Consider the following 24,194-nt stretch of genomic DNA (forward strand, 5'->3'; position numbering starts at 1 on the left):
GACCCGCACCATAGCAATTTTTTTGGGGGCACGGGAAAAAAAAAAAAAAAAAAAAAAAAAAAAGTCAAACAAAATGTTAGCCTCCTGCTTTCCCACTGCTTTTAGGCTGAATTGCTTTTCTCTGTTGTGCACTACCGTTTGAGGAGAAGGGGGAGAGAGAGACTTCAATAACGCAAGAGGCTCTTGGTATTCAAAACATATGGAAAGTGCTGTTGTGATACCGCTCATCTTACTTTGTCTGGATGAATCACAAAGGGAAAGATCTTCACACGCTACTTCAGACACTTCATGCCACTTCATGCTCTCACAGGGGGGGAGCCCTGCAGAAGAGTCCTCAATGCTCCTCTGGTGGCAGGGAAAGGTTTAGGTTTGAAGGGAGACAGGGAGCGAGCAAAAGCAGCAGAAAGGCAAGACCAGGAAGGGAGGACAATCCCCATGTACTCCTTTCTTGTAATGCATGCATTCCCTCTCTCGCTACCTCCCTTTCTCGCTACACACTCCTTCCTAAAGGCACCAACACCAAATTTCTCCCAAAACGCTTACGGGAGCGTCAGCACCCGTGGGCTGACTTCTGTTCACAAAAGCACTCAGAAGTTTGAATACATATCGTCTCTTTCAAACCACCTAATTTTTTACAAGCTCTGCCAGTAAAAATGCACTTGAAGAAAGCGCTCCGTACTAGCCCTGATGGAGCAAAGCCTCCTGAGAGCCTCCATGAGGCTGCCTGCTGCCCACGCAAGCTCAAAGACAGCAGTAGCCATGTCCCCACTGAGCCCTGCAGGCAGCACAGACCAGGCACACATCACCTGGACACTTACTGATTTACAGCAGCATTCCAAAATGCATGAAAAATCGATGCTCTGATTTTATTGGGACATCTGAAAAGTCCAATCCCAGAGGCTTCCACTTCTGGCTGAAATATGGATGCCCAAAGGAGTCCGTCGAAAATATCTATTTGTACATTGTAAAGCCTCAGTAAAACTTCTGCGTTCCTGTTAACCGGAATTTACAGGGCAAAGGTTCCAACTGAAACTTCTGACTTAAACTGCTCTATACTTCACATTTAAAAATGTTTAATGTGAAAGCAAGTGGAACAGTGGGAGGGACGGAGAAAGGAAGAAGAAAGGAAGAATTTTTCTATGAAAGGGCTGAAAGGGAAATAATTCCCCTCAGGTTAAAAAAACAAACCAAAACAAAAATATTGTGTAAACGACTTGCTGGATATTACTGAGCACAACATACCACGAGCTCAAAGCGGTTAGTCTGCACTCAGTTAGACTGATACCCTTGCTCAGTTAGCTTTTCAAATGAGTTTTAAACTAGCTGGCTCAGGTGTGACAACACTATACTGCAGCAGTAGGGCCTGCAAAGCAGATGTACTCTGTCATTTAAAGTGTCCTGAAGGGACTAATAAAGTAATGCAGGAGAGGAAGAAACAGGAGGAGTTATGCCACTGCTGGCCACAGTTGATGCAAAAACAGAATTCCTCCCTGAAATCTGAATCATGTACAAATGACTTTACAATGTTCCTCATTGTTTCATGCTTTGATCTGCATGTTTTTATTTGTTTGTTTTGCTTTGTTTTAAATTGCCAGCCCTTTAGACCTAACCAATCTGAAATTCAAGCTGTGAATCTTTCTGGCTCATAAATTTTGCCTGCCGTAACACCTGCGCAACTCGTCTGTCTCCTCTTGGATTTTACAAGTGCATCCAAGGAACAGCACTGTCCCTGGACCAGAAACTTGTCGACACTTCTCCTGCTGATGTATGAGGCACGACAGAATTCAGTGCACACGCTCTCAGCTGTGCTGGTTATGCAGCAGCAACACACAGAAGAGATTTTTTTATTCATAACCAAATATATCTGCCATTGTATATAAAGGGAATGAATTTGCTGAATTAGAAGATTTACACAGTCACTCTTCAAAGCAAAAATACACTTTGAGTTAAAAGAAAAAAATGTATATATTAAAATTAGTTTAGATAAACTGTGACACAGTTCATTACCACTAGATATTACAAATGAAAAAGGAATGAAGGAATGCAATTCTCCATTTATGCTGCAGACTTCTGGAAATCTTAAGAAAGATATGACAGGTGATACTGCCACAGAAAGAAACAGGGACTGATCTTTTCTCATTTATATGCTATATTGTTTTCTAACTTCAATCTTATAAACCAAGTGAAAGATCTTAATCCAAATTGCAGTAATGCTGTTTTATACATCACAACCTGAATCACTGCAATACCACAAACAAACTGACCTTATTTCTCAATAATTATACAGCCAGATTACAAAAGTCAGTATTTCATAATACGGTTATTTAAAATACAAACAGATATGGTTCTTTTCCTAAGAACTTACAGACCAGTACATGCTCAAATAAGACAAGGCATAAATATGTAGCACATCAGATCTTTGAGACTGTCCCCGTCATCAACATCTTTATATATTTCTGGAAAAGCAGACTTTAGACAATGTCAGCACTTCATCTTCTTTCACACAAATTCCCTGACGAGCCCAAACTACGTGATTCAGCACTGATACACACCTGCTAATATCTGAAATACAAATTAGTTCAACTCGTGTTCCTCCAAGAAATAAGTGCATACCAGCTATTGGGGTTTACTGGGTAAACATCTCATTTGGTATCCTGCTAGTTAATAGCAATCTTTGTTTGAGCTAAATGGAAACGAGGTCAAGTCTTGTGTATACAGGGGAACTTTTTTTTTTTTCCTAGAAAGTATCCCTTACCTTAAGAATATACAATCTTCAAAATCAAATAAATCTAGGAAATTCGGAATGATCTTGGCAGAAAGACATGGAAATATGTGCTATGAAACCAGAGTCATCTACACAACCGTCGCACACTAAGGACAACTGAAGGTTGCATAAACAAAATCCTGGAGAAATAAAAAAGGAGCTAAAGACAGATAAACGTGTCTTGTTCAGTGATACAAAATGACACACTTCACATTTGAAATTCTCAACAATGCCACGAAGCAACACAAATATGGTCTGACTTTTAAAGGCTGTCTTTGAAAGGACGGGTACAGCCCAAGAAACACTTGATTTCAGCTGAAGCCATAACCTATTAGAGATCTATGACTGAAGACTCGGTACCGGCTGGATTAACTACAAGCAATATTTGGCTCGTACCAGAAGGAAGGCAAGGCCAGGAGCCTCTGTTGGTGGTGTGTGACAGCCATGGCTCTAAATGGGAGAGCAGAACGTGCAGCACTTACAAGGCTGGCCACACCACAGAAGCCTCCATGAGTCACAAAACAAAGCCACAGAGACCTAACCAGCAAACTGCTTCCTAAGCAAAAGGTTTTGTATTTTCTACTAATTCAGTACCCATTCTATAGCTTCCTAATTAGTAAGTCTATCTTTATGATATTGGGGAACATCAGAGCCATTTTTAAAAAGGGTAGAAAGGAGGACCCTGGGAACTACCGACCTGTCAGCCTCACCTCTGTGCCTGGGAAGATCATGGAACAGATCCTTCTAGATGCCATGCTTGGGCACATGAAGGACAGGGAGGTGATTCAGGACAGCCAACATGGCTTTACTAGGGGCAGGTCCTGCCTGACTAACCTAGTGGCCTTCTATGATAAGGTGACTAGGTCAGTAGATAAGGGACGACCTATGGATGTGATCTATCTGGACTTCTGTAAGGCCTTTGACATGGTCCCCCACAACATCCTGCTTGCCAAATTGGAGAGGTACGGATTTGATGGGTGGACTGTTCAGTGGATAAGGAACTGGCTGGACGGTCGTATCCAGAGGGTGGTACTCAATGGCTTGAAGTCCAGATGGAGAGCAGCGACAAGTGGTGTTCCTCAAGGGTGTGTGCTGGGACCGATACTGTTTAACATTTTTATCAATGATATAGACAGAGGGATTAAAGGCACAATCAGCAAGTTTGCAGATGACACCAAGCTGTGTGGTGTTGTCGATACACCAGAGGGATGGAATGTCATCCAGAAGGACCTGGACAGGCTGGAGAGGTGGGGCCAGGTGAACCTCATGAGGTCTAGGTGGGGGTGTCCCTGCTGACTGTGGGGGGTTTGGACTAGATGACCTTTGGAGGTCCCTTCTGGCCTGGACAATTCTATGATTCTATGATTCTGTGATTGTCTCCTGCAAAGCCTATGTGATCTGGGAACTGGTCCAAAGCAGGAGGAGTTACAGTGGCCTCATGGTCATCACCAGGACTCAAGAACAATAGTAACAGAAGGTATTAAAGATTTTAATTCTCAGTCAAAAATGAAGACTGGGAACTGACAGAAGTTAAAAGGATGTTTAGAGGGTTCGAGACATAAAAGAAATTTCTGCTAGCAATGAGCTGGGCATGTGCATTCATGGAGCAAAGAAAGCGAAAGATAACAGCAATTCCATAAAAAATGACAGCCAGAAACTGGAAACAGGATAAAGAAATAGAAAATTTGTTAAACAGTGATTTTTTTACAAAGGTTTTTACATGGATCATATTTTCTGATACAGCAGGGAAGGATTTATATACTGCAGCCAGCAGATAACAATGAAAATATTTACAGAACTGAATTCTTAAAAGGTAGACAATATAAAAGATTCAGATAACATTAACACCATCTACATTAAAGGAACTGAGGACACAAGAGAGGGAATTTTGGTTTTTTGAATAAAGATAATATCTGAGGATAAGAATATGTAAAAGATAACCCCCTTTTTAAACCAACTCCACTGAATATTACCAGTACCAAACCTTGCAGAATACCCTTTATTCTGTCTAAGTTCTCTGTACTTAAAACATTTGTTGTACGCTAACTACAAACCAATATCTAGTTTCTACCTTTGGCTGCTGTTTTGTCTTGTTTAAAATGTCAAATACATATATACGGAGAGCTAGACAGAAAGACATGGATATTTATAGTAATGTATCACCTTGATAAAGCAAGCTAAACTCACCAAGAATAGTTTTGGAAGAGGTTTTCAGTGCTTTATGCATGTAAGTGAAGAGAATTAGATAAAAAGATAAAGCACCAAACTAAGATAAAGGGGCTGAAAAGTTATCAAACAAAACATTTTAAGTTCATTCAATCAGAAAAACAATTTACAGCAACACTAATGACAAACAAGATATGGTTCGTTCATCCACTAAGAGAAAAACAATGTAAAATGTTACTACTATCCACTGCACAGTTAACCCTCAACTAGAATACTGTTTTCTCATGACCGTTATAGACACAATCTCCCAGAAAACACGTTCCTCTAAATGCATTATTCCGTGTTCTAAGTCTAGTCTCTGAAGTAGAAGATTAAATATTTGAATTTACTCTCCGTGGCTGTAGAATCTAAGAAATTACCTAAGAGAAATATTTAAACTAAGGAGAGAGGCAGAAAATAGTTATTCATTCTGTTTAAATGAGTCCGTAGAATGCAGTGCTTGGGCCATTTTCAAGAGAAAAAATGCATGGGAAATAATGATTAACGCAAGATATGAGGTATTTGGAAATACATCTGTATTGTTGCAGATAATTTTTTTATATTTAAGAGTTTCTGCTCTAGTAAGAGTCAGTCCCAAAATGCCATCATCACTTGCTACTTGTGGGATTATAAATTTACACAAGAATAGTACTTCCCTCTTCTTTTTGTCAGATATTTGTAACTTGGCAATAAAATTAGCAATAAAAGCCACACAGAGCTAACATGAAAGATGAAGATTCTTGACTGTGCGGTGTAGCATTCATGTGTCTCACCTCCTTGAAATTTTCCCTGAGATAGGAATTGGCTCAATGTCCTCTGACAGCCAAAAGTATTTACAAAGCAAACAAAATTTAGGAAGTACTATAATGACTAGAAAATGCTGTGAGGGAGCATAATGGACAGATCAGCAGAGGATAATTACCATAATTGAGGCATGTTCCTGTGAAATTCCAGAGAGAAAAGTAAGAACTTGTTAAGTCTTTGCATTTCTTCAAAAAGAGAAAATTAAGTTTTTTAAAGACATTCAAGTAACTGAGAGCTGAACAAAAACTCTATGCAAAGACTGTACCCTAAGCTTGCCCATCCAAAGATAAATCAATTTGTTACTGACAGAAAAGCTAGGAATTTTTACTTGAACATGTGATTGCAACATGTGATGGATCCACAAGACTTCATATGAAGTCCTCCATTTGCCAAAAAAGAGAGATACGGCACCGAAAGACTGTGTGTGAGCTACCTTCATCACTAACAGTGCTCTTCACATCCTGATGGAGAGGTACTACAGTCTCATGTGTTCATTTGCTGACTTCTCTTTCAGAGTGGCAACACAGGGCCCATACAATTAGTTTCATGCAGGGCTGCACTCTCTATAGGAAGAAAATATACCCAGTAGACCCTGGTCTATTTATCTCAGAAAAGCAGTGCTGACAGGGGGAAAACAAAAACAAACAGAAAAAAATACTCTGAATATTCATGAAGTTCACATGGAATCTGACAAGCACTAAGAGTTTTCAGATTTCTGGAGACAACTGTACTTTCTCAGTCTGGAAGAAATGCAAAGATATTAACTAATTATGTATGGGACAACCAATTATCTTGCACTGTATATCTAAGGCTGAACATCATGAAATGCTTACCCGTTGAGAAAGTCAGTGGAACAATTCCCATTGGAATGGAACAAAGCCAAGGAGTTGGACAGAGAAGCACCCTTAGCAAGAATAATTCACTAATATAGATGTAATACTGCTCAATTTACCTAGGCGTTACACATCTGACCAGCAAAACATTTCATGTGCCAGAAAATAACCTCTACATTGTCATTGAGTTGAAGCAGAGTGGTCTGGAGCTGCAACTGCTCAGTTCTACAGTATTTAAGGAGACAACAGACAGTAGCTGAAGTTAGAAAGTCTAACAAGGAATGATTTAGTGTTCCCTCTGGAACATACAGAATACAGAGCCTCCAGTGCCCTGTGTGCCCTCCCTTCCTTGCAGATAGAACACTGCTTTACCCTTTCATGACATATTGTCAGCCTGGACCAGCTTATATGTGAGACTCTTGGCCACAGCCAAACACACAGGTACACAATAGTGACTCTCCTGTAATTCCTATCTTATTCCCAACAAAAAAATACATCAAATTACATTTAAATCTCATTTGCCAAGGAAAAACTAGTCGGGAAAGAGCTCTGTATTCAAACTGAATGTTTGAGATAACTCTTTGGGAGGATATAACGAAGTCTCAGTCCATGTGATGTTCATTATGAAAGCCAGAGCTGTGGTGCCCAGTCTTTTTGATGGGCTGCTCAGCACCATGTGAAAGCTGCCTACTCCAGTCCTTCTTGCATCATGTCTTGTTAACCATGCATAACCTCCCCCATAACGTGTGAACATTGCATCCTACAGACATGGTATTTCCACACACATATATCCTGCTGTGTCACCAAGATCACATCTCGGGGAACACAGCTAGGGGAGACGGCACGGACGGAAGGTAGCTGCCAAAGCGGTCTGTCTGGTCCATAATTCCACTGCCTCAGGAGCCAGAGTAGTACAAAATGGCCCGCAGCCAGGCTGATTTCTTTCTTGATGGGCCTCACACAACCTGTTACTAGCTGGCAAGCGTGAACTAGAACATCAGAGCTTGGGTGAGAAGAGATTTGGACAAAAATGTAAAACCCTCCCAGTTCACTGCTATGCCTGAAAGAAATCCAGCTGAAAATCCTAAATCAATTTAATTTAACCCTAAAAGGATTGATTAATTCTCTCTTGCAGTAAGATCATGCCTTGAGCAGTAGAGGTTAATAACACATAGTGTTGCATACTTCCGCTAATGTTCTCCAGTTCCTCATTTTTAAACTGAAATCCATAAAGAGGTCACAGCAATAACTAGAGATTATTTCCTTTCTATGCCAATTACTGAGATGCTGGGAGGATAATTTTCAGACTCTGATTGTGATTTTCCAAGTACACTAGGAGACTTGATTTTCCTTCCTTCTCCATGCAGCAAGATAAGCAACTGCCAGGAGGGGGATAAAGCAAGATGCTTCTATCTTTGCTGAGAGGCTTAAACACAGGTTCATAGTACAGATGTACAAAGTGAGTAGAAGCTCTAACAGGAAACTACATCAAGAAGAAGAAACATGCAGACCTAGGTTTTTTTTTTTTAATGGACCAAAAGTAAATGAATATGAGTGGCCAATGTCACTGGAATGGACTTGACTGCTCCAGTGATTGTGTTTGTCCTCTGGCTTCTTAAAAAGAGGAGGAATGAATAATAAAAAAAATCTTTTAAATATGGATTTAAAGAGTGCCTTACTCCAATAACAAGGTACAAAAATTCTCTTTTACATGGATTAAATACAATACAGTAACATCTAATTATCTGTGTTTGGAGCTACAAAATCTGTTACTTAAAAAATGGAGAACAAAACAGGATCTTACAGGTATCTAGTGCATAGTTGAGTGAGTTCAGTGGCTTTGCCCCAAGCTGCATTATGCTCCATCTGCATCTGAACGGTACTCAGGTAAATGAAAACTCTTAAAATAGTCACTTCCCAGATCATCCTTGCAACTAAATGCCATCTGATCACAACAATCACGAGAGAAACATAACAGACAATTTTCCCACATGGAGACCTTCTTCAGGAAACTAAGAGCTGATTCATGCCCTTTAACTGAGAAAACAGCCAAAGTTATAACCACTAAAATCCAATTTCAGTGTATCTCTTGGAACAAAAGTAAGTAATCACACTATCTTACCAAGATTCCCATACTGATGCCCCACATCGTTCACGTTGAATACCCAGTATATTCCTGACCAATTTAAATTTTTCTTTAAAAAAAAAGAAAATTATTTTCAACTGCTAGTTTTCATTCTTTACCGTGTAGCCTTTTTGCCTCTTGCAGGCACGGCAAGAATATTCTGCTTTATCTCTGTGTGTGTTCTCTCTGAGACAACCAGGAATGTGATCACGGAGTTTTAATGATGAAGCTGCACTTACTGATTCCTTGCTATGCACACTCTTTCCATTGGGTGTTGCTATCATATTAAACAGATTACCACTGGGACTCAATGCATGCATACAGTAAGGCATGCCAAAGGTTTAAGGTCTCTGCCTATGTTGCTTTGCCCACTGTTCTATGCAGCCAGAGTCTGCTGTACTTCACAAAGTTGGTGGTTTACTTCATTAGATGGTGTTGAGAAAAATTGTCAGTGACTACTTTTGAAACATAAATCCATAAAATGGAGCCTTGCAGCTTGTACTAAAAGTTTTATACTCTTTCATGAAGGTGATCTGGCTAGAATTTACATGTACATTGCAGCATTCAATTACTGTACACAATAGCCGTGCAGATTGCTCTCATTTAATTAGAGTATTTAGTACATCTTCTGCATAAAGAACCAGGGAACAAATACGAAGTAATTCAACAAAAGTACCCAAAAAAGGCAATAGTTTAATGGAAGTTGTTGCTTTTTTTTTTAAAAAAAGAGATAGCATAAGAACTTCCTGCTCACTGAACATAGCTCTTCAGACAATGTGAGGGAAACATCTTTGCAGATTTGTGGCCTTGAGGAGGTACTGTCAAGCACTAAGAATCAGGCAACTGATCACTAAACTTTGCACAGCTGATGGCCACATAGATGACAGATGAAGATTTCATAAGCAAAATACTGGCTGGTACTCAGCTTTCAATGTGGCATGGTCATACCAATCAATGTATTCTATGGGTATTGTCAGAAAATGGCAGGATTTCATTAAGTTATGGCAAGTACAAATGCTATAGAATCTCTTAATATCTGACATATCCTCGGTTAGTATTAAGAGCTGTTGCTTTTAGTATTAGTAACAGTAAGTAGTAACACTAGCTAGTAACTGTAAGGAATACAAATTTACTACAACCCAAAATTTACTACAACCCAAAATCCAGGCTATTTTACAAACTATAGAGTAGTTGCAGACCTAGTCATATTCCTAGTTTGTTAGAAAAGCACTGGCACTTACTTATGTGGCCTTTGCTCTAATTGGAAAAAAGTCACACACAATATATATGTTTAAAAGCAAAAAACACAGTAATACAACATGATTTTTATCTGTACTTAAACTTACTGCTGTCAAGCATAAATGCTTGAATAACACAAGCTTGGGCAAGGAAGAAGTCACTATGGGTCATAAAGGACAGTCTTCAATCAGAGCAGTTGTATGCCCTCTTAGTAGGGCCAGTATTATAATTAATAATTAATCAACATAAATTCCTGCATTTCTGCATTCTAAACTCTTCAGTGAATTTTAAATTTCATAATGGTGACTAGACTTACCTGGTAGACCAGGTGGGGTTTTCAGATATTTGCCATTAAAATGTTGAATTACTACTTCACATTTTTCTGTAGACTCCATTCTGGAAAAGAGAGTAGGAAGGGGGCAGAGGCAATACGTGTTACCAGACTGTTATGAAAGCGCTCAGTCAGCAAAAACAAAAAGCAAAAGGAGAAAAAAAGGACAAGCACAGATGCGGAAAGAAATCTTCAAAGCTGTTCTTGCTGATTTCTGCAGAGAAACTGGTTGAGCTCATTATGGTACGGTGTGGCTTGCGAGAAGGACCTGCCACCCTCAAAGCGTGCAGCTGTGCTCCCGGCTGCGTGTGAGCCGCCGCAGTGTCAATGAACAGTCCCCTTTTGGCTCCAGGGGATCACCCTGAACAAGGACACTCTTTATGCTCTCATGTGCTGCTTGGAAAGGCAAAGGACATGTTTCTAGATTCCTTGAGCACCCAAAATAACTTCAAATGGCATGAAAAAAGAATATACAGGATTTGGAGAAAAAACTCAGAGGATTGAGCAATAATTATTAAAGATTAGACTGTCAAAAAAATACTGCAAAGACAGACTGTATAGCAAAATCAAAGACAATGCATACACGCTCATTACAACATAAAGCCAAATTTTGAGTGGAGAGTAATTTACATGTAATACTAGCAGGTGAAATGCCTTACTGTTCATCTCCTATGACCTCAAGATAACTTTCAGCATTGAGATATTAGAGCATTACAGTGAACTACTACATATATTATTGAAGAAACTGTAAAGAATACAACGCTACTAGTCAAATCCAAAACCATGGTTATACCACATCAGGGAATTCATCATTTTTTCAGGTCTTGTAACCACAGAGAACAGCTGACTTGCTACAAAGTGGGTATAGCAACACGTGAAGAGAGGAAAGAGAGAAATTGAAAGCTAGTAATAGAGAAAAAAAATCATAATGCTTTTGTTTTTCTCAGAAAAATTGTGTTTAACACCCAAATTCAGTGCTCCTTCAATACACTAGTACATACCCCCAAGTACTCTCCGTAAAATAAATCCACTGACATAAACATTGCTTACTTCTCACCAGGCGAGATCTTTTAAATTAATTTAACCAACACCCTTCCTGTCACATGGTTTTGGAAAAGAGTAACATGCATTCCACGTAGCTCACAGAGTTTAGAGCAGTAGTTTGTCTCCTACGGTGTAAATTTGCCAGATTTCAAAGAATGACCCCACCGCCATAAAAAATAACCTAAAAAATCCCCCAAAAACAAACTCCTAACAAAACTCCTGATTGCCTAATTGATTCTCTGAGCAAGCCAAAGTCTTTTGTCAGTTTGTTTCAGGCGGAAACATTAAAAATTGTCCCTTCCAGGTTGTATCAGTGCATACCATGTGGGCTCGGCCATTTCTACAAGCACAAAGACAGCAACATAGATTGTTCACTTTGGCTTCATTCAGATTTAACTAAGCGAATGTCTGCACCGAGCCTTTAGAGACTCTTGTCTCTGAAAGAATAAATGCAATAAAAGTCTGTTTTCTGTAGCTGCAGGCGCTTAGTGTCAAACCATGTTATGTTGCACCACACAGCAGTGACAATTTCATTTTAATACATGGGGCGCATTTTAACAAGCCAAAGCAGTCCCTGCAAAGAATGCAATATATAAGCTGCCAAGTGAAAAAGACTCAGTGCACTTCATGCATTTTATGTGGGAAGAGAATAAAAGTGAAACCCACAGTGTTCTGGGATAAAAAGGCCGTCATTCGAATAGCACTCTGGAAAAGAATGTGCACATTTTCTTCTCAAGTTTCACAATTAACGGCTCTCAAATGCCATTGCTAGCTATCTGTAATCTGGCACACGCTTCGCTTGAAACCGACACTGGCATTATCGACTCAGTTTGAAAAGGCAGCACAACAGACAAAGCTGTCTATACACGTTCCCTTCAGATGTGTTGCTGAGTAACAACTGCATCCATCCCTCCTCTTTCCTACCTGAGTCTCCGTCTGCTTTCTGCACCCTGTCTCTCTGGGGCAGAGCCTCCTCCCGGCCGTGCCGAGGCTGGCCCGGCAGCCGCTCGCTAATCAGACATGTATCTATCCCAGGGCCACCTGAGTATTTTTTTCACTTGTCCACAGTACCAGTTTTTTTTAAAAAATAACCCTTTCAAATTGTGTTCTTCAGGATGATTAGCTCACTGGCTGTCTGGGAAGAATCAGTGGTAGAGAACAAGAAGATGTATTACTGAAATCATCTGATACTTGCCATCACAAGACCCCAGGTTTAGTTTAGTTAAAACTCTGATCAACATCAACCTTTTAGGTGGCAATGTCTATGGCAGGCTCCTACCCAGAGGCTGAACCTATCTGCACATATCAATTCAGATATTCCTCTTTCTCTTCTTACTTCTTTTGGCCACAAAGACTAGCCGTATCTGGGAAGAGGTCAGGTAAAAATATACTTTTCTTAGGTCCACACTAATAAATACCCTTTCTTTAAAAATCTGTGGTACACCTTTTATTGCAGAATGTGTTTGGAAACTCGGTGGGATGGACAAAATATGCTTTTCGTCATTAATTTATCCTCATCTTAAATAGAAATGTTAGTTGAGACTGGTATTTAAAAAAAAATACCACTAACAGGAATGTTTCATGTTAAAAGCCTCCAAGGGACAGGTTTTCTACAAAAGAACATCATCAGAGCATAGATAAACTTGGGGGAAGAGCACTCTTAAATCCTTTTTTTTTTTTTTTCATAAACAATAGAACAAAAATGTGGTAATTGATAATATTCTGGAGAAAAGATGAAGATCTTAGATGTTTCAAAATCTTCTATTGAAAGATACCGATATTCAACTCTCCTGCTGGAAAGGGGAGAACATCAGCTTCATGGGGTAATAGAAATACGCTCTTGCTCAGATCATTCACAAAGTATCATTTTCAAATTTCCTTCAACAGTACGTTTTTGGTGGGGCTCCTAATAGGATCTTAGATAATTCATATTTAAATGCAATTTAGAGATAACTATAATGCATCTGAGTATTATTTTGAATCAGGAAATACACTGCAGAAAAAAACTTATCAAAGCCACATGCCAGAATCTTACGGTATTTTCAAAGGCACAGATAATGATCTAAAACAAAGAAACTAAAAAAACTGTGAGAATTTATTTTCACCTTTCAATTTATTTTTATTTTATCTTCCTATATATTTCCATGTTCTGGAAACTAAGTTGTAATGTTCCAAAATACAATATGAGTAACTAGACTGTCTATATTCTATCCAATTGGAAAGGAAGTGAATTTTAAAAAAATCTGAAAAGGAAAAACTGATTTTATTAATTTTTTTTCTTGGCATAGTTTGCAAATTTAAGATATTTTATTATGATTAGTAAAAGAATGAAAAAATTGGCGGTGGTTAAGTAAGTGTCACAACCAAATAATTCGATGTTCACATCTTGCTACTAAATATTTATTTTAGGTCATTTAAAAAATGTATATTAGTCTCTCTACAGACGACAGTGGCTCCAAAGTAGTCATTATATGTTGTTATAAGTAATAGGGAATCTTTACCATGGAAAAAAAAAAAAAAAAGGGAAAAGGAATTTTTTTAAAAAATGAAAGCTCTTGCACATGCTTATTATGAAGATTGATGCAGTGTCAAGAAACAACTTTATAAAATTTATATACAAGGGATAGCATGATGATTACATAATTATTACATGAGAAATATTTAGTACCATATAATTACCAGTTAATGGTAAAATGTGGATTTGGTTTATGTATACCCTGTAGTCACTTTGCTTAATAATGTAAATGAGAATCAGAACTATGTTTTTATATCTAGAGTAAATATTTAAAGATTAAATTGTTACTACCACATTTACGTTATGATCAGCATATGACTATTGTTGTTTTCTTATATTTGTAAGAGCAGGGCCAATAAATCTTGGGGAGCAATGTTTCTTTACTATTTAAGACATTTTCCAAAGATGGAAGTAGGTAGGTAGTAGCAGTGTTATACAGCAGAGGAGTCCAAAGAACTGAGGCCATAACTAGAATATACAGTGGAGTAGTGACAAGCACCAGATACATTTGAAAGAGAAATTAAGGAGAAAGGTATAACTGCAAGGAAGATGATCCACTGACACACATCAGATAGAAAAGAGGTGGCTTTCTTTTTCTCGTTGATCACTTCTGAAAGTTGTATTTTAGTACAAGACAAGTATTATCTCAATATTAGGTAACTGGGAGTACTTCACCTGACTGTGATATAAAAGAGGTCAGGGGAAATGATCGTCAGGTCTTAAATACTCTAAAGCTGCAAGATCGGTTTGATTAGTCTGAGGTTTCTTAGCACCTTGTTATGTTCTGCTCTTCATCCTTCTATGGCAACGTTTGCTAATTCCTTTAATTTATTTCACTAATTTAAATTAAATTCCAGTCATTCTAAGACACTGCTATGGCTGTAACTTGGGATTTTCTTCTCTACTGTAAGTGTCTTAGGTGTCTTATGTCCCCAACTGTTCAGCTGGTAAGAGACTGCTCCAAGATGTTTGTGGTTTTTGGTTTGCATCCATTTTATGCTGGAAAAACTATTCCCTTTGTCATATACAGCCTAGGAAGAGAGATTAATTTTGACAAGTTCTCCTCATTGCTCATAAAACATGTCTTGCCTGTACATTCTTCACGTTCAGTCCTGTTTGCACGAACAACAGGAGGTTGTTTACTATCTTAGATGAATATACAAAGTCTGCAGAAACTGCTCCAGTGAGGACAGGATAGAGTCCTCTTCCCTGTGGATATGGTCCATAATATAGCTTGCAGCATGACCCATCATGCCAAGGTGACTGTTTTGAGCTACCTGAGTGAGTATCTCTGCACAGAGCTACAGTTCTCTCCATGGAGAAACCTCTTTGCTTCAGAAGAAATCCAATATAACTAAATGACACCTAGGTTATCCTGAAAAACCCTGAAAGATGAACAGCTCCCTTTGAAGAAAAAAAAAACATAGAAAATAAGTGCTTGGCTCTCCTGATTTGATTCAGTGGAAAATGGAGCACATCCACACCTACTGAAATCTATGCAAAATTTCTATAAATAGGATGATCATCCTGTGGAGGCTCATATTCTTGTTTCCCATTTTCTGTCGCTCCCTTTCAGTTGTTGACTTGAATATGATTTCTAAAACTAAATTTAAGACATATAAAACACAGACAAGCAGGAGATAAGTTTAATAGAAAACATATGTAGGCAACAGGAAAGCATCCCATTGAAAGCTCTTCCAGAAGAACAAGGTAGGGAAAAGACAAGGATGAAGCCCAAACTCCTAACAACAAAAAAGGTAAATGCTCCACTACAGACACGCCAGCTCTGTCACAAAGGGATGAAAGTATCTCCTCGCTATATCCTTTTGCTCTGAGATGACTGAGACAGCTAATTGAGAATCTTTTGACTTCGGTCCTTTACTGGGAACAGCATCATAACGTTATTTTATGACAGTTTGTGTTGGACAAATTTTCTCATGTTACTGGAAAAGAATAGCATGAACACACAGCCATTTCCACCTAGACCCTGGCTGATTTATGCTACTGTCTTCACAGTCTCAGGTTGAGTATTATACTGGTGCCCGCCAGCAGTGCAATACTTGACTGTCTGACTGTCAGCATTTCCATCATAAATTTCTGTTTTCAGAGGCTTATGACTTCGTTGTAAAATGTCGCTCGGGGGGTGAGTCTTGCAAGGTCGTTTTAAGTTACAAGACAGCAAACAAAATAAAAAAAGTTAGTGGTTTCTAACTCTTTCTTTGCACCTTATCATTTAAAAGGACCTATAAAATGCTTGTTCTGCTGTTTAGCTGAGCTTAGTACACATATGCACGGTATTATTAATATTACTATCTCTATAGGGAGGATTCTTAAATAATACTTGAATGATATTTTACTGTGGGATTATAAAATGCAATTTTTATTTAATTGATTCAGTGGTATTAGTAAGCCCCTCCCCTAAGGTATATCCCAATGCCTCCTTGCCCCTTTTTCCATGTTCCAAGGAGTTCTTCAATTAAAATCACTGTACTTTGGGCTTGGACTATGAAAGTTGCTCAGCCGAATTAGCTCATGGCTCCTAACTTTCCTTGTTCCTCCCTCTTCACCTTTAAGGGCTTCATATCCATTTTCATGTTCCACTGATATTTGTCCTAGGATCCTACCCTACCTGTCCCTCTCTGGAGTTTGCTGCTTGCTAAAAGTGCAACTCCATACCTGGCAATTTTCTTACAGAGGTAATGAGTCTACCAAAATTTGGTACAGGTTGCAATGACAGATGGGAATGTGAAGGTCTTGGAGATACATTCTCCACCAGACCTCGTGAGCATCCTGCAGTGATGCTGTGATCCCATTCCAAGGAGGCTTTTCAATGGAAATGTATCACCAAAGACTCTGGAATAGTTTGTGGATATCATACAAAGTCTTTGGGGCATGTTTGGGATTTCCAGTTTCACCTAAGATATCCAATTATAAAGTGATTTTCTGTGTTAAGATGTAGGATGTGACAGATCAGTCTTCTGACTGAAAGTAGGAATGATCCTCATAATATCTAAGCCTGCATTATCATCCCAGATGATGGATTTTTTCAAGCTAAATTTATAGCACCTTTACAACTGCCTTCAATTAAATCCTTGAATAAGGAAGAACAAAGCATTTCCTCTCTTCACAAATGCATCCTTAAACTGCCTGGATGTTCTCTATTCCCTGGTGCTGCTGACACTTCTCCGCCTCCAAAGCAGCAGCATCATTGATCCTCAGAAATCTCGCTCTAAATATTGCCCCATTCATTTGCCAAAACAGCACTGCTGCTTCGGCTCCACTCTGACTGCGTTACTGCATTATCTTCTCCCACCTTAATATAGGGAACTCACCCTTTATGGGCCTGTGAAAAGCCAGGTCTTCCAGCGCATACTGTTACCTCTTTATAAGGTACAATAAACGCATCTTCAGGATGAAGTGAAATACTTCCCTCCATGCTCTCAGTACCTTATGCTATCCAGTAATTCCAGCCTCCCTCAAAGACCTTCTCACTTACTCACTACCTCTGATCTGTTTTTTATTCACACCAACAAAATTCAAATCATAAGAGATCAGCTTTAAAATTATATCTTGAGAAAAGTCTTCAAATCCAGTTTCTGTGCCTTTCCTTCGCTTTTTTTTTTTTAAATTGAAGGACTATGCTTTTGTTCTAAGCTCTGAGGAATCCACTTACACTTTTTAAATGAAAGATCAGATGCTGAAGTCATTAGATCACTCCCAGCAACAGGGATTTAAGAGAAATGCCTACAGTTTTAAGTCTTGTGGTGAAATCCTATGCAAAGTCAAGACTGCATCATTCCCTCTTTCAACATGCAATCTTAAAACAGACTGAACTCCGAGTTACTCATCTGTACCACTTCTTTTTTCCAATTCTCTACTTATGGTAAGTATTTCTTCCCCCTTCTTCTCCTCCGATTTTCTCATCTGCTCTACAATAGCTGTGTTTAATCCCATCTTCTGCTTGCTGGTGTCAGCAGAAACCCATGCTGCCAAATGACAACAGCCATGTGAGCCCTGCAGACGGAGAGCCTGGAGCCAGGTAGCACAGCTTTGAAGTACAAAGCACAGGCAAGGGGTGAGACAGAGGTGGGTGTCCAGAGGTTAGGGCAAATTCCCATTCAACTGGATGGACCTCTGTGGAGCCACAGTTGGAGTCTAAAGCTTCTCTTCTCTGGCCCCTTGTTCATAACTCTTCCCAAAATCTCCCCTGGGACATATCTAGCCATGGTTGCTTTCAAGCCGCAGTGAAACACTCTGGAATGTTTGGGAAAATCTGTTCTGTTGCTTTTGAGGGATGCAAAAGAGAGGAAATACTTTCCCAGCTTAAAAAGAGAGCTAGCTTTGTACGCTCATACTTTAAAAGAGGCTGAACTCTAATGTGGCCAGACATGACTTGGATAATTTTGATCCAAGAACATTTCAAGTTACCTGGATTGTAAATGGTGAAGTAGCCACCTGCAGTACTATGAAACTGCTAATCATACCCATTTAGGAGAAAAATCTGACAATAGCTGTCTACCATAAGTCTTTAGTTCCGATTGCTTTTTGAATATACTTATTTTGAGATTGACAATTCACATAATTGAGCAGAATCAAAAAGTGATTTTTAATCATCACAGTGCTTAATGAATAACTTGGAAACACCAAGTTTCAAAATTGCTGCATGCTGCATCATTTTTGATGTATACAAAGTTAACTTTTCCTCCTGTGGCTCAGCTAAGAGCTAGCTAAACAGCATGGGGCATTTCCACAGGCAGGCAAAATATACTGTGATAAAAGGCCCCAGGTCAGAAGGTATAATAGCCAGGATCACCACACAGGTTGTGAATGTAAACTTCTGAAATCTTATCCGGACTGAATTACAGCTGCCATCCCCTAGCTAACCATATTTATACCCACTCAGTGTGTGCTCACACTGTAGGTACTCTAGAACGAAACCTTCAAGACCACCAAGAAAGCTAAACAAATTCATCTATTTGGACTGACATGCAGGAAAAAGATACCAAATAGCACTTTTTTATAAAAAAGAAGGTCAGGTGGTCTTACAATTAAAGCTTGTGTTGATAATTCCGCAAAGACAAGAGTCAGCTTTCAACTATGGTTCTAAACCTCTGGATTAACTCCGGCCTCATTCAAGTCAACGGGAGATGTGCACTACTTTGGTGGAGCAAAGGTTTTACCCCTCTGTCATTTGCATAGTGAATTACACAACCTTCAAATTACATCACTAAAGATTTCTGGAAATGCGTTACATAATTAAATATATTTCCACAAACAAAGTAATTTTTTAGAAATGTGCATTTATCTGTGAGTTACACTCATCTATATTTAGTGAGCTAGAAAAATTCATGTTGTTATCTGCAAGAACGCATAAGGAAGTGTCTCATCCTTCAGCATAAACGTTTTGCTTTTTTTCTGTTTGAATTCAGACAGTATTATCATAACATTCTTTGCGCATGATGATCTTTCACATCAAGGACAAAGGTAACACTTATCTTGCAAGCTACCTTATCATACTGTACCTGATTTCGCTCCGTGGTGCTATGACACTAACAGAAGTGCCATGATATACCAAGATATGGTATATTTCAAAGAAATCTGCAAGATGACTAAGCCCTTTTGCCTCCTCTACAAAGCACAATGTTATGAATATTCTGTAGAAACAATTATTTGAAATTTTTCTTTCCCTTACTTTTGAAGCAGAAGACTGATATATCGCAATTTTCCTTCTTATTTGCTTTTTCAGTACCTTTCTATATATAGCTCTCTATTCCTTAGCCTTTCAAAAGAAAACTATTTGATTAAGAATGTTTCAAGCTGAAGAGAATCTATGTAAATATTCCCTGAAAGTAAACATGGAAACTTGTCTATCTGTACTGACAATGAACTACATGGTAATAATATGTTGCCCATTCTGTCTAAAATATCTTACTACTCCAACAGGGCTTGTTATATGCAAATCTTTCTTCTTAAGCTCTTGTCACAGGCTTGAGTTCCCTGCAGCTTTCAAGGAAGCCACGTTTCTTCAGTTACAGTTTCTCCCTTTTCTCTTCCAACTGCTAAATTTACTTTTTCCTTTTAAAAAATCTTTGCTAAGCATTTAAACAGTTTTTTCACTAGGTGTGTGCTTTTGGCTGTAGGACATTTATTATTATGCAAGCTTTATACTGCATGGATACCTCACTATTCCTAGTGATTTTCGTTTACATATACATACATACAATGAACTATTTTTTAGAGCAATGAAATGAACATCCTTCTGCATTGGTATTCTTCAGCTTGTTGGAAAGAAGAGACACGCAATCTGATAAAGGTATTGTTCTGCATTTTCCACAGATATAAGGGTTCAGAGTTTTGGAATAGACAGCATTTCCAAAGGATCAAAGCCAAAAAAATGTGCATTAATAAAAAAAAAAGAGTAAAGGTTTCACCTGGCAAAGCCAACTCCTCTGCTGACTCCATTAGCATCTCTTAATATTCTGGTGGATATGACATGTCCAAAGGGTTTCAGCATATTCTCCAGTTCCTGCTCATCCATGGAAACGGGTAAATTTGAGATGTATAGATTTGTGGGATCTTGCTCTTGTTGCTATGACAAAATAAGAGAAATATCCTCAGTTAGGCTTAGCACAATAGAATAGCTTATGGCTCATACAAAGAGGGCTACTCAAAATAGGACCAAGGCAAGAATTTACAGCTGTATTAGAGGCAAAGCTGGGCAATCTAATCACAACGACAATGTAGTTGACAGATTTCTGCAAACTTGCATGCATGTGCTTAATTCTGTGTGCAACTGCTCTTACAGAACTCAGTGACACTACTCATTTTTAGAAAATTACTCTCATGCACAAGCGTTCTTGGGTTTGTGTCCTAATTTAGCAAACAGATTGTGAAGAAAACATGATTTCCACAAATGTGCTCACTGTTAACATAAAGAAAATAAAACTCAACACATGTTTCAAGCAGATGTGCCTTCCAGCCTGCAGACTTCCCATTCAACCTGTTCATCATGACCAAGGTTGGTTGAAAACATGTAACACTTTCCATGGTATCTTTTCCCTTTTTTTCCACCTCAGAAATGTCTTGGTTGATAATGTGCAACAAGAGCTAACCGGGTGGGAGGGAATTCTGCAGTTCAATCTAAGGTCCCAGTGAGATAGGTCACATGTTTATTCTCAGACTGAATTAAAATATCTTATACAATAAGGCCTGTAGTATGAACAATTGAGAAAACAAATTTGAAGTCAGCTTTCTTGTTCTATTTCGGATTTTTAGGCTAAACTTCCAACTTTGGCAACCATTCCAACTTTCATTCTTGCTTCCTGAACTACTGCAAAGAAACATGAGAGAAGCATAGGTGCCGTATGTAAAATAAGTGTATTAAAGCAGTAAATAAAAACCTTGTCTACAGACAACTAGGTTCTGATTACGCTAAATCAATTTACTTAAGCTTTTGCAAATTTTCATGGCTCTGGTTCCATTTTCATTGATACAAGCTTTACATAGTATCTGATCACCCGTCAGTACAAGCCTGATTCTGATCAGGCATGACTACAGAATTTTATCTAATGCTTAATAACCAAAAAAATAAGATACAGTCTTTATGCTGTGCAGTAAGCCAGACAAAACCTTACCTGACAAAGTCTTTTGAGACAGATTTTTGGATTCTTTTTCATTACACATTTTAATAGGCAGAATTAATTTTTACTTGTTCAATACTGAGGTTTATATGACAACAGTATTATCTTTTTTTGCTATGAGGTGTCCTAAAACCAAAATAATAATTTTGCAGCAGCACCACAACCTTACACTGAAGAAATTACACACAGTCCTGCAGCCATCTGCCCTGGTTTAACTAAACTAGTTTCAAATTACATTCCATTAAAATCAGTGCAGATGTGTCTTGTTAAACACAAAGAATCACACGTCCTATTTCTAGAAGATGTATGGAGACAGGACAGAACCAAGATGTCTGCTTCATCACTGCCTTGTACATTTAAGGCCTCGAAAATGGAAGCAGAAATTGTTTCAAGCTGTGAGTCACACACCCCATCTTTGCAGGGACAAGAATGACTAAACAAAGTCTAGCTTTGCTAAATAACAGAATCAGAAGTCACAAAGAAAGTTGTTGGTTTCCCTTACCCTAGGCTGAAGGCAAATTTTAGCTCTTTCGGACAAGTAAAGCTTCAAATGGATACCCCAAAGGGTCCGAAAATCAGGAGGTGTGTAATACTGTTTTACTGCATAATTTGGATTCTGACCTAAGAGCTGTGAACACTTGCCTTTGGACACACTGCTTAATGCCCGCTGCATTCTAGCTTTGCATTTCCAGACCCATTACCCCATGAAACAGCACATTACCATGCAGACTGAATTCCCTACTATTTTACAAAACAGAAATAAAAGAACAAAGTAGGCACATTTTCAAGCTGCTGTCCATAAAAATATACCCAGTTATTACCACACCTAATAGTAAGGAGCAGACAAGAGGAAAACCACATACACAAATAGCAAACCTACTGCAAATTGAACTGAAGTTACAACCCCCAAATCTAGAAATACATTCTTTCCCTTTCCACTCATCTTTCCCTGCAGCCATCTTCCTTTCTCTCACTTCAATTTACATTCATAGAGATCCGAAAGCTAGTTCCTCTCCAATAACCAAAAGATATTAGTGAGGGGTCAGAACTGGTACAGTATTGACAATGCAAGGAAAATAATGCAAAGAGTCCCGGAGGGAAGGTAGGCAAGGAAGAGAGGAATATGAGATTCAGATCACACTTTAAGCTTTGGGAAAAACAAATTTTATTTATTTTTTCCCACATTTTCCCCCTTTTCTTTGTGCAAACTATTTAAGTTTTATTGCTTGTTACTTTCTTTCCCCTCTACTACAGGACACAGGCAAAAAGGAAAGATATAGGAGATTAGGAAGCATCTGATTGTTACTAAGTACTTTGAAAATGTGAGCAATGGAAGCAGTTAATGGAGAGGCATTACAGAATCAAATCAAAGCAGAAAGGTTTGCAATTCCAGTAGGCACAGTTTTTCAGAAACAAACACATCGTTATGCAAACCTCTACCCATTCATTGGTTAAGGACTTTGATTAATCAACCAATCCATGCTCAGAGACTGACATCCCTTGTCAATATTTAGAAAAAACCTAACAGTCTTATGCAGATGAGATTCCCATAACCAAAGGACAGACTAATACGAAAAAAGCAGAGTTATGCATCAGTAACTGCACAACAGCCTTTGCTTTCACGGAAGCAATTCAGTCCTGCAGAATATTAAAATGAGAACTTTTCTTTTGACTACTCAGTTTTCAAGCTGGGGCAAACAAATGAAATAAATAAGAACTGCCGCCAATGTGTCTCACTTCTGGAGTAGGAACACATAGGCCGTTTAACTGTGTTAGAGATTAAATGCCGTTGTTTTAAATATCCGCGGAAAGTTTAGCTACACTCTGAGGATGAATGAAAGAGCAGCAGGCCATAGTCACTCTCTCACAAGGATTTACCAAGCCTATCTTTTATCAACAAGATAAAAAAGAGCTGCAAGCAGAGAGAGAGACAGATGAGGCCACTCATGCCACCTCCACAACGCAACAGTGTTTTCTAAGAAAGGAAAAAAATTCCACGTTATTTTTCCGTACTATACAAATATAACATTTAGAGAAATACTCCTTTTCTTCACAGAGAAATATCATCCCACAGAAGCCATATCTCACACCACAAACTGAAAACAAGATGAAATGCCTTCTCAGTGATGAAGCCTGGAGCCAAAGAAGCTTTACAGGCGCGGTGGGGAGCCCCGGCCTACCCTGCCACGGCGCAGCCAGACCCCACAGCCACTTACCCTCACAGGCGCCGGTTCCTCAGGCTCGGTTCCCCCTCCCAGCCTCTGGCACCGGAGCTCCTCCTGATCTTCCTCAGCTGTACAGAGGTGCTGACACATGCTCCTCGTTTTCCCCGAACCTTTTCATCCCAGATTCCCCAAGCTCCTGTGTGACGTACCTGCTCCCCCGGCCCAGTGTAACCGCCAAGCTTTTCGGCATACAGGCAGGTGTCCTACTGTTCAAAACGTGCCTGTTTGTTGACAAGATGAGCCTAACCAGAACCCTAAGTCCAAGCACCCTGCACATTACTAACTTTTCATAATCCTAACTACTTGAGAGTCAAGCTTTTGCCTTCAGTGAAGGATCACATCCCAAGCTTGTGGAACTGGTGGCAATGGTGGCGTCTGGATCCACACAGTGTGGCCCAGGCTCCCTCTGCTTCATTCAGTTCTTTCTATGGCTTTTCACTAGGTGTTAAAAAAATGCTGCTTCCCACCT

The 24,194-nt window shown here is 39.0% G+C and overlaps 1 protein-coding gene across 6 annotated transcripts in view; it reads right to left on the reverse strand.

Annotated features, from left to right (window-relative positions):
- The window catches only part of RBMS3 (RNA binding motif, single stranded interacting protein 3), a 723,594-nt gene that overhangs the window by 133,197 nt on the left and 566,203 nt on the right, over window positions 1-24,194 (reverse strand). For all 6 annotated transcript variants that reach the window (XM_014937924.1, XM_014937927.1, XM_014937926.1 and 3 more), the window contains 2 exons: window positions 20,292-20,449; window positions 10,287-10,366 (listed from right to left, as the gene is read on the reverse strand). In XM_014937924.1, the coding sequence (XP_014793410.1) occupies window positions 10,287-10,366; window positions 20,292-20,449 (238 nt within the window). The remainder of the gene's footprint in view (window positions 1-10,286; window positions 10,367-20,291; window positions 20,450-24,194) is intronic.

This window comes from Calidris pugnax, unplaced genomic scaffold, assembly GCF_001431845.1.
Source record: "Calidris pugnax isolate Ruff unplaced genomic scaffold, ASM143184v1 scaffold11, whole genome shotgun sequence".
Lineage (NCBI taxonomy): Eukaryota > Metazoa > Chordata > Aves > Charadriiformes > Scolopacidae > Calidris > Calidris pugnax.